A 14,290-nucleotide genomic window follows, 5' to 3' on the forward strand; every position below is an offset into this window, starting at 1 on the left:
TCGTTTTCGTTTCGCGTCGAAGAAATGCCATTCAGCTACGGCACCTGACTCTGTAGCGCCAATACGATAGAGAAAGATTGCTACGAAACAGATAAGTATTATCGTGAGCGTTTGTGTATTGACTACGTACCTTGGAGCACTATTAGTCCGTGGCGCCGCGCCGTGAGAAAAAAAAAAATAGTAGATAGGTATTAAAGTATAGAAAGGACTAGCAATGCACGGTCGAGAAGTTTCCAAAGTTGCAGAACTTTCCTCATGAGAATTTTCGGTAACAAATTTCTAAGAATGTTCTCGAGAACGAGAATTTATCAGAATACTTAGTAACTTCGTAGTTTATACCATGATTTCGTCGAACTCAGCAAGTCAAGACGTAGTCCCGTGGTAGTGCGCTGGCTTCGTATGCCGATGTTCTCAGGTTCGATCCTGACAGCGATCTTTGTTTTTTTTTTATATTTTGACATGACCAAAGACCAAAGTTCGGTACCTAATTTAAAAAAGTCAGGACTAAAACTGTGAAGTCTGAAAGTCGAAATGTTCCCTGAAGTATAGTGAGAATTTAAGCAACTTATTGGTAACTTATCACTTATCAACAAAATAGATAACTGTAATAGACAATATTATGTGTATAATAACATATAGTTTTATATTATGCCCATTTAAACTTTATTTCAAGTATATTCTCTCGTTGAAACAATAAGTTTCATGTTGCAGGAATGTTCTGCGAACATTCTCAAGAATGTTTCCGCTTTTTGGGAATGTTCTGCAATTTCTACATTACTAGAAAGGACACTTCTTACAAAAATGTTGACGCGACTTCATGGTCGAATGTTGTCCTTTTATAATGCATAATACTAATCAGTATACCTTTAAATATTTAGGGTTCTCAAAAATCAATCAGTGGTTTTATCTTTAGCACAGGCAAAGGGACGTCAAGCTCTACCAACTCTAATAATTGCTATATAGCAATGCGAGCCGAATGGAGCCGGAATCGACCGGTCGGGAGAGTATCCTACCACTATGTCAAGCCACTATGATACCAATACCCATTTCGAATAACCTAGCTACGTAGGTGCCGGCGCGCCGCGATAACATATTCATTGATTAGAGTAAATTAACAGCGCGCCCCCAAACGGCTACGTCACAGTATATAATAAAGAGTACTATCGTACAGTATGGCCACTCCCGCTCCCCGCTGAAAGTGCCGCCCACCCGCTCTCGGTAACTTCACAGTTACTGCCTGTCAAAAATGCTATCAGTCGACCTGTCGTATCTCAACTCATACAGGCATGGTACGCGTTCACCTTCACGAGCTTAGACTCTGTGCGTAGGAATGCGTCTCTTTCAATTTGATCGCCACAGTCCTAGTTTCGGACTACGACTAAACATTAGATAGGTACAGTAGAGGACCTGAAAAAGGTTGGGAACCAGTGCTAACTCAAAAGTTGATCAATAATCTGGTTCTAGGGTAACAACCGACCTTGTGAGACCACAATACTTTTATACAGGGTGAAATCAAAGGACCAACCGCAGCCATACTTTGCATAGTGACTTTTGAGGTCATAATAAACAACCATAGTAAGTACCTAATATGGGACTAAATACTTAATGCAGAAATCGCGAAAAAAAAATAAGCGGCATAATGTCAGTCGGAATATAGATTATATAGATAACAGCCAATTAGCCAGGAAAGATACGTACGGTGATGCACTTTTTAATATCACTATTATATTGTTATTTATATATTAATAAGACTATTATTAAGACATTAGCATAATATTATAAAAAATAAACCTACACATTAAAAAAAAAGATTTGTTTAATGTGCATTTATGGTTCACATAAATAAAATGTTGGTTTTAAGTCAGTATTAAACGGAAATTGGTTGGGTTCAGATTAGTAAAATATCGTTAATAAACATATATAACTTTTGACCCTCATTTTGCATTTTTTCCTAACCAAAACCTTAGTGACAATCAAGCGTCAAAGCCGTTTTTAAACTCATTTACTAGGCATTTTTTTGCACTTTAGAAATAACACTAAATTAAAAACAACAGCACTTATTTACAAAGCGATACTTCCAGTCGGTATAATGGCTGGATTAAAAAGTAACAACAGTGTACGAGCTGTCCTAAAAGAAAGGTAAAATGGAGATCTTGGTTTTCTTACATCAATTGCTTGTATTACTAGGGGCTCTGGGAGCTGTAGACATGCCTAGAAAACGCAAAACTGGCGAATCACATTCAAACCACACAAGCCTATTCTAGTAATATCCGCATTTACCAAATTTCCAAAAAACTGGAATTAACTGGATAAAAATGATCTTCATCGTGCAAGTAATACCTGCTACGATATCATCAACATCAGAATTCTTAAAGGTAATTGTAATTATTGCGTAGTACGGCCATTTACTAAAAATCCTCAAAACCGGTTAATAACCGGTTAACCGGTTTTGAAGGAAAAGTCTCGGTTATTAACCGGTTTTTTAAGTTAACCGGTTTTTGCATACCCTACTAGTGACACAGTATAATAAAGAGTACTACCGTACAGTAAGTACGTACCGTAAGTGCTGCCCACCCCCTCTCGGTTACCTCATAGTGATCGCCTGTCAAAAACACGTTCAGTCGACCTGTCATATCTCACTCATACAAGCATGATACGCGTTCACCTACACGAGCTTAGAATGTGTGCTAGGAACGCGCCTCTTTCATATATTTGATCTCCAGTGTCCGAGATTTGCTAGTGATCAAGAATACGATATTATCTCGATCGGTTTTATGACAGACTCTCATTACAGTGTCATTAGGTGCCAAGTGCTTTTAAACGTTGCTTAAAGGTTAATAACACTATTTAATTAATTATGCAAAATGTGAGCGAGGTGTAGATTTTTAAAAATAGTTTTTGAGTTCTTTTTATACGAGTGTATCAGTTCTACGGTGCCAGTTAGGAACTAGCGCCCGTTGTACTCAGATCGGGGTACACTTGGGCAATTCGGTATATAGTAAATATTTCAAAGTGGACTTACTAGTGAAGAAAAACAGTTTCCTAAATATTAGCAGTAGCGAATAAGACTTATTTAATTGTGACTTTCAAAATATTTCAAAAGTAAATTATTATAAGGTAAGTATTTGTTCCATTTGCGTGCTCTAAAGTTATTAAGCCGATAAAGTTCGTTTGTCCCTTTCCGACGTATCGGTGTGATAGAAAGGGACAAACGAACTTTATCGGCTTGATAACTTTCGTGAACGTTTATGAATAAGGGGATAATTATTTAGTTGGTTGATCGTTCAAATTGCTCTATTTAGTACCCCTAATAATTACTCTCTAGTAAATTTATATAAGACGTAATCGTTCATGAGAATTTCATTGCAGATAAATATATGTATGAGCATAGATTAAATATAAGAAGATCATACCATCCCTAGGGTTGTAAATAGAAAAAAAACCAAATGTTTTTTTTCAGAATTGTGAAAAAAAACATGAAAAAAAACCGAGCACCATGGTTTTTTTTCTAAATATGGTTTTTTTTTCAGATGAACAAATAATACAACAATAACGGTTTTTCGTGAGTTGTAACGTGTTTCAATAACAATAACGTACATTTTAATTCAATTAACATTCAGTATACAAACGTTTATTGGGGAATCCCCGATGCTGCGTGTAGCGTGGAGAGGCGGTGGTGTTTCCAACAGTAAATAGTGATAACTACCAACTACAGATTTCGTAAATGTGACTTTTAAAAGACCAGAAATTAAAGTTATTTGATTAAATTCGTTTAATAGTTAACATTAAGTCTAAAAAACCGTATAAAAGTATTAACTACTTTGCAAATTTTGAGATTTCGTACTTTAGAAAAAAAACATACTCCAGAAAAAAAACCGTTTTTTTTTCACGGTTTTTTTTCATGTTTTTTTTTCAAGCCAGAAAAAAAACCGTTTTTTTGCAACCCTAACCATCCCATACATTAAAATGCGACCGCCTAGGAACGCGCATAGGTACACTACAACACATAGTTGGCGCCACAAAAAAATGCCTTGTTGCCATCGATTATTTTGTAGATTCAAGTGTCACTTTCGAGCCATAAATTTATGTGAAAAGTGACTATATAATTTTTCCCCTCACTAGCTCGGAAACACTTTAATACCAGCGGGTATTTTATCCACTAGTGGGTAAAGTAATTTGACCTTGAATAAAGTCAAATTAACTGCTTTAAAATTGATAAAAGTAGGTGAATCCTGTGAAACTCTACAAATACCACTCGCTTCGCTACAACTATAGAATCCTTTCACTTGCTCGTTTTTCAATTTCACACTCGGCGTTAAAATACAACTTTGCCCCCTTGTATAACAAATAACTATTGTGGCTCCATCTATGTGTGGTGTAGTGTATGCACGTTCTTAGGAGGTAGCATTTTAATGTATGGGATGGCATAATCTATGGTATGAGCTAGATGTTTACTAGAATGAAATTGTTAAAATAAAAACACAAATTCTCTTTACCGATTTTACTGATTGTCGATAAGGCTATTGGCTACTAACATAAAAGTATGATATAAAAATATGGTTCAATTTTATTGTCTTTGGTTACCGCGATAGTAAGTCGTTTAATTTTACGACTCTGTGTAAACGGATTTTATCTCATAATTATTTAGCGTATAAATATTGTTTTAAATATTTTAAATGAAACCTCTTGCTTACTATTTAAATGTTATTGATAACCCAAAACCCAACAAAGAAACCAAGATAAAAAAAACTCATTTTCTAATCATTAGCTAACCTAACTAATTGAAACTATTTTTTTAAGGATAAGTATAAAATACCAGTTTATATAAAGTAGGTAGGTACCTACACAAATAATTTAATGATTTTAATTATCTAGCTCACTTTTATTGGTATCGTAATTAGAAGCTAATAAAAAAGTACACTGTTTACTTTTTTAGCCAACCAAAGCACATCTCGGACACTGGCGATCAAATATATGAAAGAGGCGCGTTCCTAGCACACATTCTAAGCTCGTGTAGGTGAACGCGTACTATGCTCGTATGAGTGAAATATGACAGGTCGACTGGTCGCTTTTTTGACAGGCGGTAACTGCGAGGTAACCGAGAGGGGGTGGGCGGCGCTTTCGGCGGGGAGCGAAAGTGGCCATAATGTACGATAGTATTCTTTATTATACTGTGACCAAAGTTATCAAATAAATATGCGAACATAGAACATATTTAGATTACTTATTCTGAATCTGTTAATCTGCAATTAATCAAAAATCAAAACTCTGCCGGCCTAGCCAAAGTCGCAAACGCTAGTGGTTCGATAGCGAGACGTTTTATGTTTATCTATTACTGTAGGCCTAGCCAAAGTCGCGAGATAGACTACCCGCTATGTCATTAATACAGTTAGAAGAAGACGTGGCATCTATCTCGCGGCGACATACTCCCGCGGCCATCATGTGCTAGACTTACTGGAAATACTAGTGTCACAGTGTCAGTTATATTTCAATCGCCACGCCACGTACCGTCAGCGATTGGCAACTTGTCTACGGGCCTTGATTGTTTTAACGGTATAAAATCATTTCAGTCCAATCTCCAAGGAAATGAACAAATCATTGAATAACTTGATGTGTTGCTTTTGTCACTGAATACTCAATGAGAACCGAAAACATCTATCCAGTTATCCACATTTACATCCTAAGCCTATGGCATAAGATTGAAATATGGATACTTATTTATGACTGTTACGGTATATGATGAAAATTACAAATTATTACGACAGCCACAGTTTATTACTTACAAGACAACTTACTTCAGAAGATTACATCTTAATATTAATTCTTGATACTAAAGTATTACGCCAATATAGACTTTGGTCCGTAGACCATAAGGTATTTTAACAGATTTTAAATTTTCATATGTGTAAAGATTAAAGAGCATATCAGCGGTGATCCAAGTATGGTAGACAGTTTGATGAAGTTGACTATATTAATGGAGAGTGCGAGCTGTAATAATATTTACCGTAACTATATCGTTGAACAAGCTCAATTGATATGTTATGATATAATATACCTAAGTCATAAAAATTACAAATGTCAAAAACAAATGTGATGCTAGGCACACTTTGAAACTTTTGAATTTTAAAAGGGATCTAACAATTTTGACAGTGCGATTTCAAATTTTCCGATCCGATATCGAATGTCGGACCGATATCCCATATATTTAAGCCGCCATCTTTGATTTTTGTCTTTGAAATCCTTCCGACATCCGATTTGATCCGATATCGGATCGGATAATGTGAAAACCCACTTACGATTGCGAGTTAAAAAAAGACAGCGGCCTCTCGGGAGCAATTGGAGAACGAAATAGTATTTTATACAATCGTGATATAATACAAAGATTTTCAGTCGAGTACCATGTTTAGGCCACGAAGCTTGCTGTGTGGCCTAATAGTACGAGAGTGAAAAGCTTAATTATACCACTATTGTATACAATACTTTTTCTATGAGTCATCATCTTAATCATCAATGAACGAAAAATATCATCAAGTTAAAATTAATGTTAATAGCGTCGTTCACCGTTGTATCAACCACGGTATCAACATCGAATTACCTGGCAACCAATTGCTTTTAATAATCGTCTCTGATTGGTCGATAACGCAATTGATAAAAAAAAAGCCAGGTATCGCAAATTAGTATAGAACTTGTAGTTCTATTTTTGAAATTATTACAGTTAACTAAAAGTGAACTGTAATGAAATATTATAGTTGACTAAGTGTCAAAGACTATCTAAGACTGAAAAGTCAGCACTTATAGTTTAGTCTCTGTGGTGTCCTCATTGAAAGATTAAAGTCGACGAGTAGAAAAAGAAATTGAACCTACGTTCTTGGTTGTCTATTGTTTGCCCGACAGTCATTTAACATAATATTCATTTGCCCGAATCTAACTTGCCTGAATTTCATTTGCCCGAATGATTTGTTTACCATAAAAATCATATGACATACTCGTTGTTTATCCGAATATTACCTTCCAGAATCATACAATGCCATCTATTTGTTAGCCATATTATTAAGTGCAATAATATGGTTTCATAGAATATTCAAACGCCATAAGTAATTATTGCCATATTAATTGTTGCCCATATTATTACCTAACCTAACCTACTTTCTGATAGCAGTTTCATTTTCCAGGGGTCACAGTTCTAACCTAACCTAACCTACTTTTCCAGCAGTTTCATTCTCCAGGGGTCACAGTTCTAACCTAACCTAACCTACTTTCTGATAGCAGTTTCATTTTCCAGGGGTCGCAGTTCTAACCTAACCTAACCTACTGTCTGATAGTATTTTCATTTTCCGGGGGTCACAGTTCTAACCTAACCTAACCTACTTTTCAAGCAGTTTCCTTTTCCAGAGGTTCACAGTTCTAACCTAACCTAACCTACTTTCTGATAGCAGTTTCATTTTCCAGGGGTCACAGTTCTAACCTAACCTAACCTACTTTCTGATAGCAGTTTCATTCTCTAGTCCTTCTAGTACCTATTATAGTAGTTTTCGATTCTGCCAAAGCACATTATGGAAATTGACTTTACTGGACGCTAATTTGTATGACAAATGATGGTATGGAATGTGGTAATTACGGATTTCGATGATTCTGACAAATGACATTATGGAAACTGACTTTATGGGAAACAAAGTTTCTGGCACTAGATTAATATAGTAAACAATGATTATGGCATAAGATGTTATGAGAAACAATATTATGATTGTTGAATAGGATGGCAAATAAAATTATGGCAAATGAAATTCTGGCAAATGGGGGTATCCCTACGTTCTTATTAGTAACAAAATCTAAACATGATGTGTTCTATGATATTATTACTATATTATATTATACCTCACTCTCCTGAAAAAGAGAAACTAATTGAAAGGTGCCATTTTAACCATACACATTTAAACAAGTGAATAATTAACCTTACAATATCTCTAATTTAATCACTTATCCACTCGCACCCAGAGTGAAGATTGAAGACCTTTAAATGTGTAAATAATTGGTATGCATTACACATGTTAGTGATTCTCACATTTTTACCTTTCGGCCAGCGAGATTTATTACTGCGCACACTCATTAGCAAACAGCCAAAGTTATTTTTCAATGTGAAAGAAAATTAATGGTTGTTTCATCCCATTATAAGTTACTGTTTTGTTAACATTAAATAAATGTCATTTACAAAGAAAAAGTGACCAAGGAGACTCCTATTTAGTGTTCCGAGCTGGAATCGAACTAGCGTCCTCCGTTTAAATCCGCATCCGTTCGGTAAGCGGAGTACCCTACCTACGCTGGTTCGATTCCAGCTCGGAACACTTGGAGGCCTTCGTCACTTTTTCTTTCTAGGTATATGACATTTATTTAATATTTATAACATTATAGAAGTGTGACTGAAAAATACAAGTTAAAGTGTTTTCTATAAAAATGATTTAGTTTATTCTTAGAGTACTGTTTTGTTGTTTCAGATAAAACATGAAGTACTCGAGGAAACTGATCGTCGCGTGCGTGCTGATCGGCTTGGTAGTACGCAGTCAGGCAGCACCGTCTTCTAGAAGATCGCGAGCGGCCGCCCTCCCAGAAGCAACAAGTAGCCGCCAGAGCAAACTCACAGAAGAATACAAAGAAGATGGCACAACCGCATCGCCCGCACCACCCACAAACAGGAGGAACAAAGCGTTAAACTTGTTCGGCTACTTCCCGTCCTTCTTATCATCCGGACTAGATTATAACGAAGATGACGACGATGACGTCACTTTTGCCGTCAACGACGACCATTTCGATGATGACGACTTGTCTAGAACCATCCCTTCGAGACGCCGACAGCAGAACAAGAAGAAAAACGGCAACGGGGACAGTTATCAAAACGACAACTTAAATTCCCTGCAATATGACAACTCCCCCATTTTCTACATCAGACTGCCCCCGACTCCGTATATGTTCGTGCCCGGCCTCGGATACGTTTCGCAGCCTCCCAGCCTAGGGCCTCCCATGGGCCCACCGATGCCTCAAAGTGTACCTCAAGTGGATCCGTTCATAAACCTGCCTTTGGATTTCGTATCAAACGGGAAACCTACCGGCGTGTATCAATGGGGTAATACTGGCGGGTATCCTCAAGTGCCTCAAATGCCTCAGGTCCCACAAATGCCTCAAATTCCTCAGATGGACCCGTTTGGTTACGGCGCCCAGCCGATGATGCCGCCAATGCAAAGGCCGAGCTACAACAACCTGCCTTCCTACTCCAAGCCCAAGCCAAAACCGGCGCCCACCAATTCTAAAGTCACTAATCTTAAAGGACAATACGTTTTCAACGGAAAACCCAATGACAGCGTCTACGTTTTGCGAGACACGTATAACTCCATATACTCTGATGCGCTCCAGAACTTCTATCCTTAAAGGAGTCTGGTATATCTAGAAAGTGTTAAACTGGCTCGTATCGAGCTGAATTTATTTTCAAACAAACGCAATGAAATGTGTGAAGTCAGTACGACTTTATTTAATTAAAGCTCTGTCAAACAAGTCTGTCAGTAAATAAGAACTGACAGACTTGTTTGACAGAGTATAATAATGTCCAGTCATCAAATAACAATTTTATGAAAAGCAACAGAGTGTAGGTTTCATCATGAATGTACTGAAAATAACAAAGCAGCTACTTTATAGTCATAATAGGGTATTTGACTGCATTTAAAATAAATGATTTCACACCAAGCATGAAATAAAGCACCAGAAGAGTATTAGAAAAATGTAAACAGTAGATTTAAATACGGTTTATATTTTTTAAATCGTATATATAAGGTGCTAACAAATTAGTCACGGATAATTTAAGGGACGTTAATTAACATCAAAACAATGAACTTTCACTAGAAATTACTGAAAAAAATCATGATTTTTTTTGTTTTCATACCCTTAACAAAAAAAATATTTTAATTTATTTTCTAAATAACCATCCTCTGTAATGTAATTGCCTGTCAGAATGTTTAACAGTGTCTCTCATGTCACGTTAACAGTGTCTAGAGAGGTCTCATTTAATAATTTTATTAACGGGGTGTTTTAACATAGCATATTTGTTTCCTAGTTTTCTCTAAAAAAACATAACAAAACCTATGATGTTTCATACATAAATATACTCCAGGAGCGGAGTACTATCAGCCGTAAAAATATCCGTGACTAATTTGATAGCACCTTATATAATCTATAAAGGGTAGGTAACCTTGATCGTGAGTACCGTGACGTCATTATTTGTTATGTGCTTTAGCTATACTTCCGTGATGTTGTTTCTTTTTTGACAGTTCAAAAAAGGAGCTGTTTTGATTAGGAGTCAAATACCCTGTTACAGTTGGATTTAAAAATACTCATTATAAGTACTCATAAATACTTAAACTTAGCCTGTGGATATTTTATGTGATTAATGTTATTTTTTAATTTGTCTTTTAAGTAGTTAGACATTTTAATTAATTTATATTACCATAATAATCTGGTTACGTAGCAAATCGTCACTACTTTTAAAAAATCTCGTATCTCACGCTGTTCCTCAAAGTTAAAACGCAGTAAGTCTATATGCATTCCATACATACTTACTACAATCTTCTTTTCATTTACAGACGAAGATACAAGTTTTTTTTAAAGTAGTGACGAAATGTATCCTTCTTGAATAATTTGATTGCATTTTTTTACTGTAAATTACGTATATATGCATGTTCCGATTCTTTTATTTCTATTCTATCATTTATATACTAAAATATTTATAACATATTTTTAAAAATTGAAACATTAAAAGCCGGTGTGCTGCAATTTAATTAAGTAAATAAGTAAAAAACTTATTGACAAATAAAATCTGTCAAACAAGTCTGTCAGTAAATAAGAATAAAGAAAACTATATGCATCCTTTTCTTTATGGTGCTAGAGAAAAGGATACCTATAGTTTTCTTTGTTCTTATTTACTATAACAGACTTGTTTGACAGAGTATAGCTAACGGTTATTAAAAGCATGTCATCAGTAAAAATGAAATTACATATTACTTAAATATTTAAATGGTGATTGAGTACCTACTGATTGTGACGTTCTGATTTAAGATGGTACCTACTTATTTGTAGTAAAGTTTCAATTAAAATCACCTTTCACCACAACTGACAATCTTATCTGACCTGTTACTTATAAACGCTACAATAGGCTAGTTTCCTATACTTACTTAAAATAAAATATTTTATGCCGTGCACGAAATAAAGCACCACATAATTAGAAGAAAAATATGGACAGTATAGTTACGTTTAAACATAATTTTTATTAAGGGCCACTTGCACCAACGAAAATGGAGGGTTAACCCACCATTTTATATGGAATTTGACAGATGACAGCCCACTAACCCTGAGTTAAGAGGTTGGTGCTAGTGGGCCTTAATAAGTCAAAGAGAGAACTTCCGGTTCGGCTGCCATCTTAGTGGCACGTGTCGCGAATAATTTCTCCTTCTTTTGCCCATTAATGTTGTTTAAAGTGTAATATCGATAGCTTATTATGCAGTAAACTAATGTTATAGTGAGAAGCTGATGAAGAATTAATCTCGAAACGCGTTTAGCCCCTTTTTTGTCATCGACGGCCGATAGTCCACGTGCCCTTGTAAAATTTAGCTATCAATTTACAAGTGCCAACTACCGAACAACGTCGCACTTACCCTGACACTGGCAAAATAGTCCCACCAAATGGGACTGAGGCCATTTTATAAAAAAAAAGTCAAAGAGAAAGAAATAAAGTGAATGAATTGACCGTGACGTCACTCCTCAGTATTTCATAGTAGTTCCATATTAGCAAAGACATATATAACTCCGTATAGACAGATAAAGTCTAAGAAAAAAACGTACCTCAGTACCATACAGAAAAAAACCGGCCAAGTGCGAGTCGGGCTCGCGCACAAAGGGTTCCGTAGCAGCAAATATAATAAACTTATTATGTCAATTTATACACCTGCCAAAATTACAGTTAAATCAACCTATCTCAAAAACTATAAGAGATACTTTGATCAAACCAAAAATCGTTGAAAGAGTTAATTAGCATGCATCACCTCTATTTTTTTTAGAATTTTATACCCCGTAGTTATAAAAATAGAGGGGGACATACTTTTTACGACTTTGAGAGCTGATATCTCAAAAACCGTTCACTTTAAGAAAAATGTTTTTAGAAAACTTTATATCATTTTAAAAGACCTTTCCATTGATACCCCACACGGGTATGTACATCGAAAAAAAAATTTTCATCCCTCAGTTACATGTATGGGGGGCCCCACCCCCAATTCTTTTTTTTACTATTTAGTGTCATAATTTTGTAGCGGTAACGGCAACACATATTCCCATCAAATTTCATCACTGTAGTACTTATAGTTTCCGAGTAAATCGGCTGTGACAGACGGACAGACGGACAGACGGACAGACGGACAGACGGACATGACGAAACTATAAGGGTTCCGTTTTTGCCATTTTGGCTACGGAACCCTAAAAAGGTACGGTGGCAGCCTAGATGGCATTACACCTTTGGGGTACACTCAGCTAGATGGCGCTAATATTAATATTTGACATTTTAATGGGCCAAATTCTCAAAACTGAGGTTCAAAAGTTTTAAACCTGTGTCGAGAGATGGCAGTCTATGCACTGTGATTACAAATTTTACTTCGACAGTAACTCTCTATAATACTCGATCCTATTGATATTAGTAAATCGTTTTGACAGTTCTTAAAAATATAAAGAGACACAGATGCTGATTTAACCAGTAGGTAACTAGCCTATTATTAGCGAAACAATTTTGCCACACAAACCCTTTTCTTAAAACCCCCTAAATTTAATATGATAATAAGTATTTCGAAATTTAAGTCAATTTATCTTTTAATTGTAGATTTAATCTTATTTGCTCATAAACTATTTATTTTCTTTAGTGTATTAGTTTTTACGTTAATCTTAATAGGTACAAATTAAGAACCAGTTTTCCGTCCTTTATTTTAAGATCTTAGATAAGTATTCCCTGAAAATTATTCGAAATGAAATGTACATCTGACAGTGTTATTTTTTTTTATAATCATAAAATCTCTTTTTGTAACATAAAAGTACGTTTTAAACTTATATAATGCAAGATCAATGTTATGTCATACCTACTTGGCGAAACGGCTGACTGAGACTACAGGGGACAAAAGAGCTGGCAGCTTCCTCGCTCAACGTATTGCGATTCAGCGAGGAAATGCTGCCAGCATCTTGGGCACTATGCCTCAGGGCCCTCTTTAGACTTAGATTTTTAGTTTTATTATTTTATTTTATTTTTATGTCATACTTCATAATGTAGGTACGTAAACTAAAAATAAATGAAATATGTTTACTAGCGAAACATTATTTTAGTTATTAAATCACAAATAAAAAGTGTAAATAGGTAAATATTTATTAATTAAATTAAGTATCTACCTATGAGCTTAGTTTTTATCATAACGGGAGCATTTTGAAATTGCTTTAAATTAATTTGATGTAAGTAGGTAGGTAGATAATATTTTTATAACAATCGACATTGCTAAAGCTGCTTATGACGCGATATACCTTCGTGCGATGTTGACGTTGAAGAAACTGTAATACAAACGATACAAACGACAATAATGTTTAGGTGAATAAATTACTTAATTAAAATTATACTGCAGACTTTTATTTATTATTTGAGACATGCGGAAAGAGAAAAGTCTCGAAAACTATTCATGTGCAATTTGAAATTATTCAAATTGCAATACTTAATAGGTACATTCTAATCAACAACTTTTCTTTATCCGCACAGACTGAACCCTCATATTGTCACTACTTTTAAAAAAAGCTTGTATCTTCGTCAATCAATGAAAAGAAAATTGTAGTAAGTATGTATGAAATGCATATACAGTTGCTGCGTTTTAACTTTGAGGAGCAGCGTGAGTTGCTCATACATTATTAGCAGGCGCTGTGTGTATTTTTCCTCATAAATCGATTAAGTAGAAATTATACTCATAAAATTATAAAAGAAGTGCATAAAAACTAATGAAAGAAGTGCATACCTACCTAATACTCTGATTATGCACAGCACAATACCACATGGTCCACATGACACTTAAAAAGTTGGTACCTGAATTATTTGCACCGGCCATTAGCATTTGGTAAAGCCTAACCAGAAATATATGACTATTGTCAGGAGGTTGTTGTTATTCTGATGTATGGGGTGACAGTTCAGTATAGTATGAAGAAAATAGTTCTAATGAAATTCCGCAAGATGGCGCGT

At 35.4% G+C, this 14,290-nt stretch overlaps 1 protein-coding gene across 2 annotated transcripts in view; it reads left to right on the plus strand.

Annotated features, from left to right (window-relative positions):
- Positions 1-9,866, plus strand: part of LOC125233303 — a 214,584-nt gene extending 204,718 nt beyond the window's left edge. For both annotated transcript variants that reach the window (XM_048139264.1, XM_048139265.1), the window contains one exon: positions 8,493-9,866. In XM_048139264.1, coding sequence (XP_047995221.1) covers positions 8,500-9,420 — 921 coding nt within the window. In that variant the 5' untranslated portion in view covers positions 8,493-8,499 and the 3' untranslated portion in view covers positions 9,421-9,866. The remainder of the gene's footprint in view (positions 1-8,492) is intronic.
- Positions 9,867-14,290: the final 4,424 nt, after the last annotated feature.

Source organism: Leguminivora glycinivorella, chromosome 14, assembly GCF_023078275.1.
Source record: "Leguminivora glycinivorella isolate SPB_JAAS2020 chromosome 14, LegGlyc_1.1, whole genome shotgun sequence".
Classification (NCBI taxonomy): Eukaryota; Metazoa; Arthropoda; class Insecta; order Lepidoptera; family Tortricidae; genus Leguminivora; species Leguminivora glycinivorella.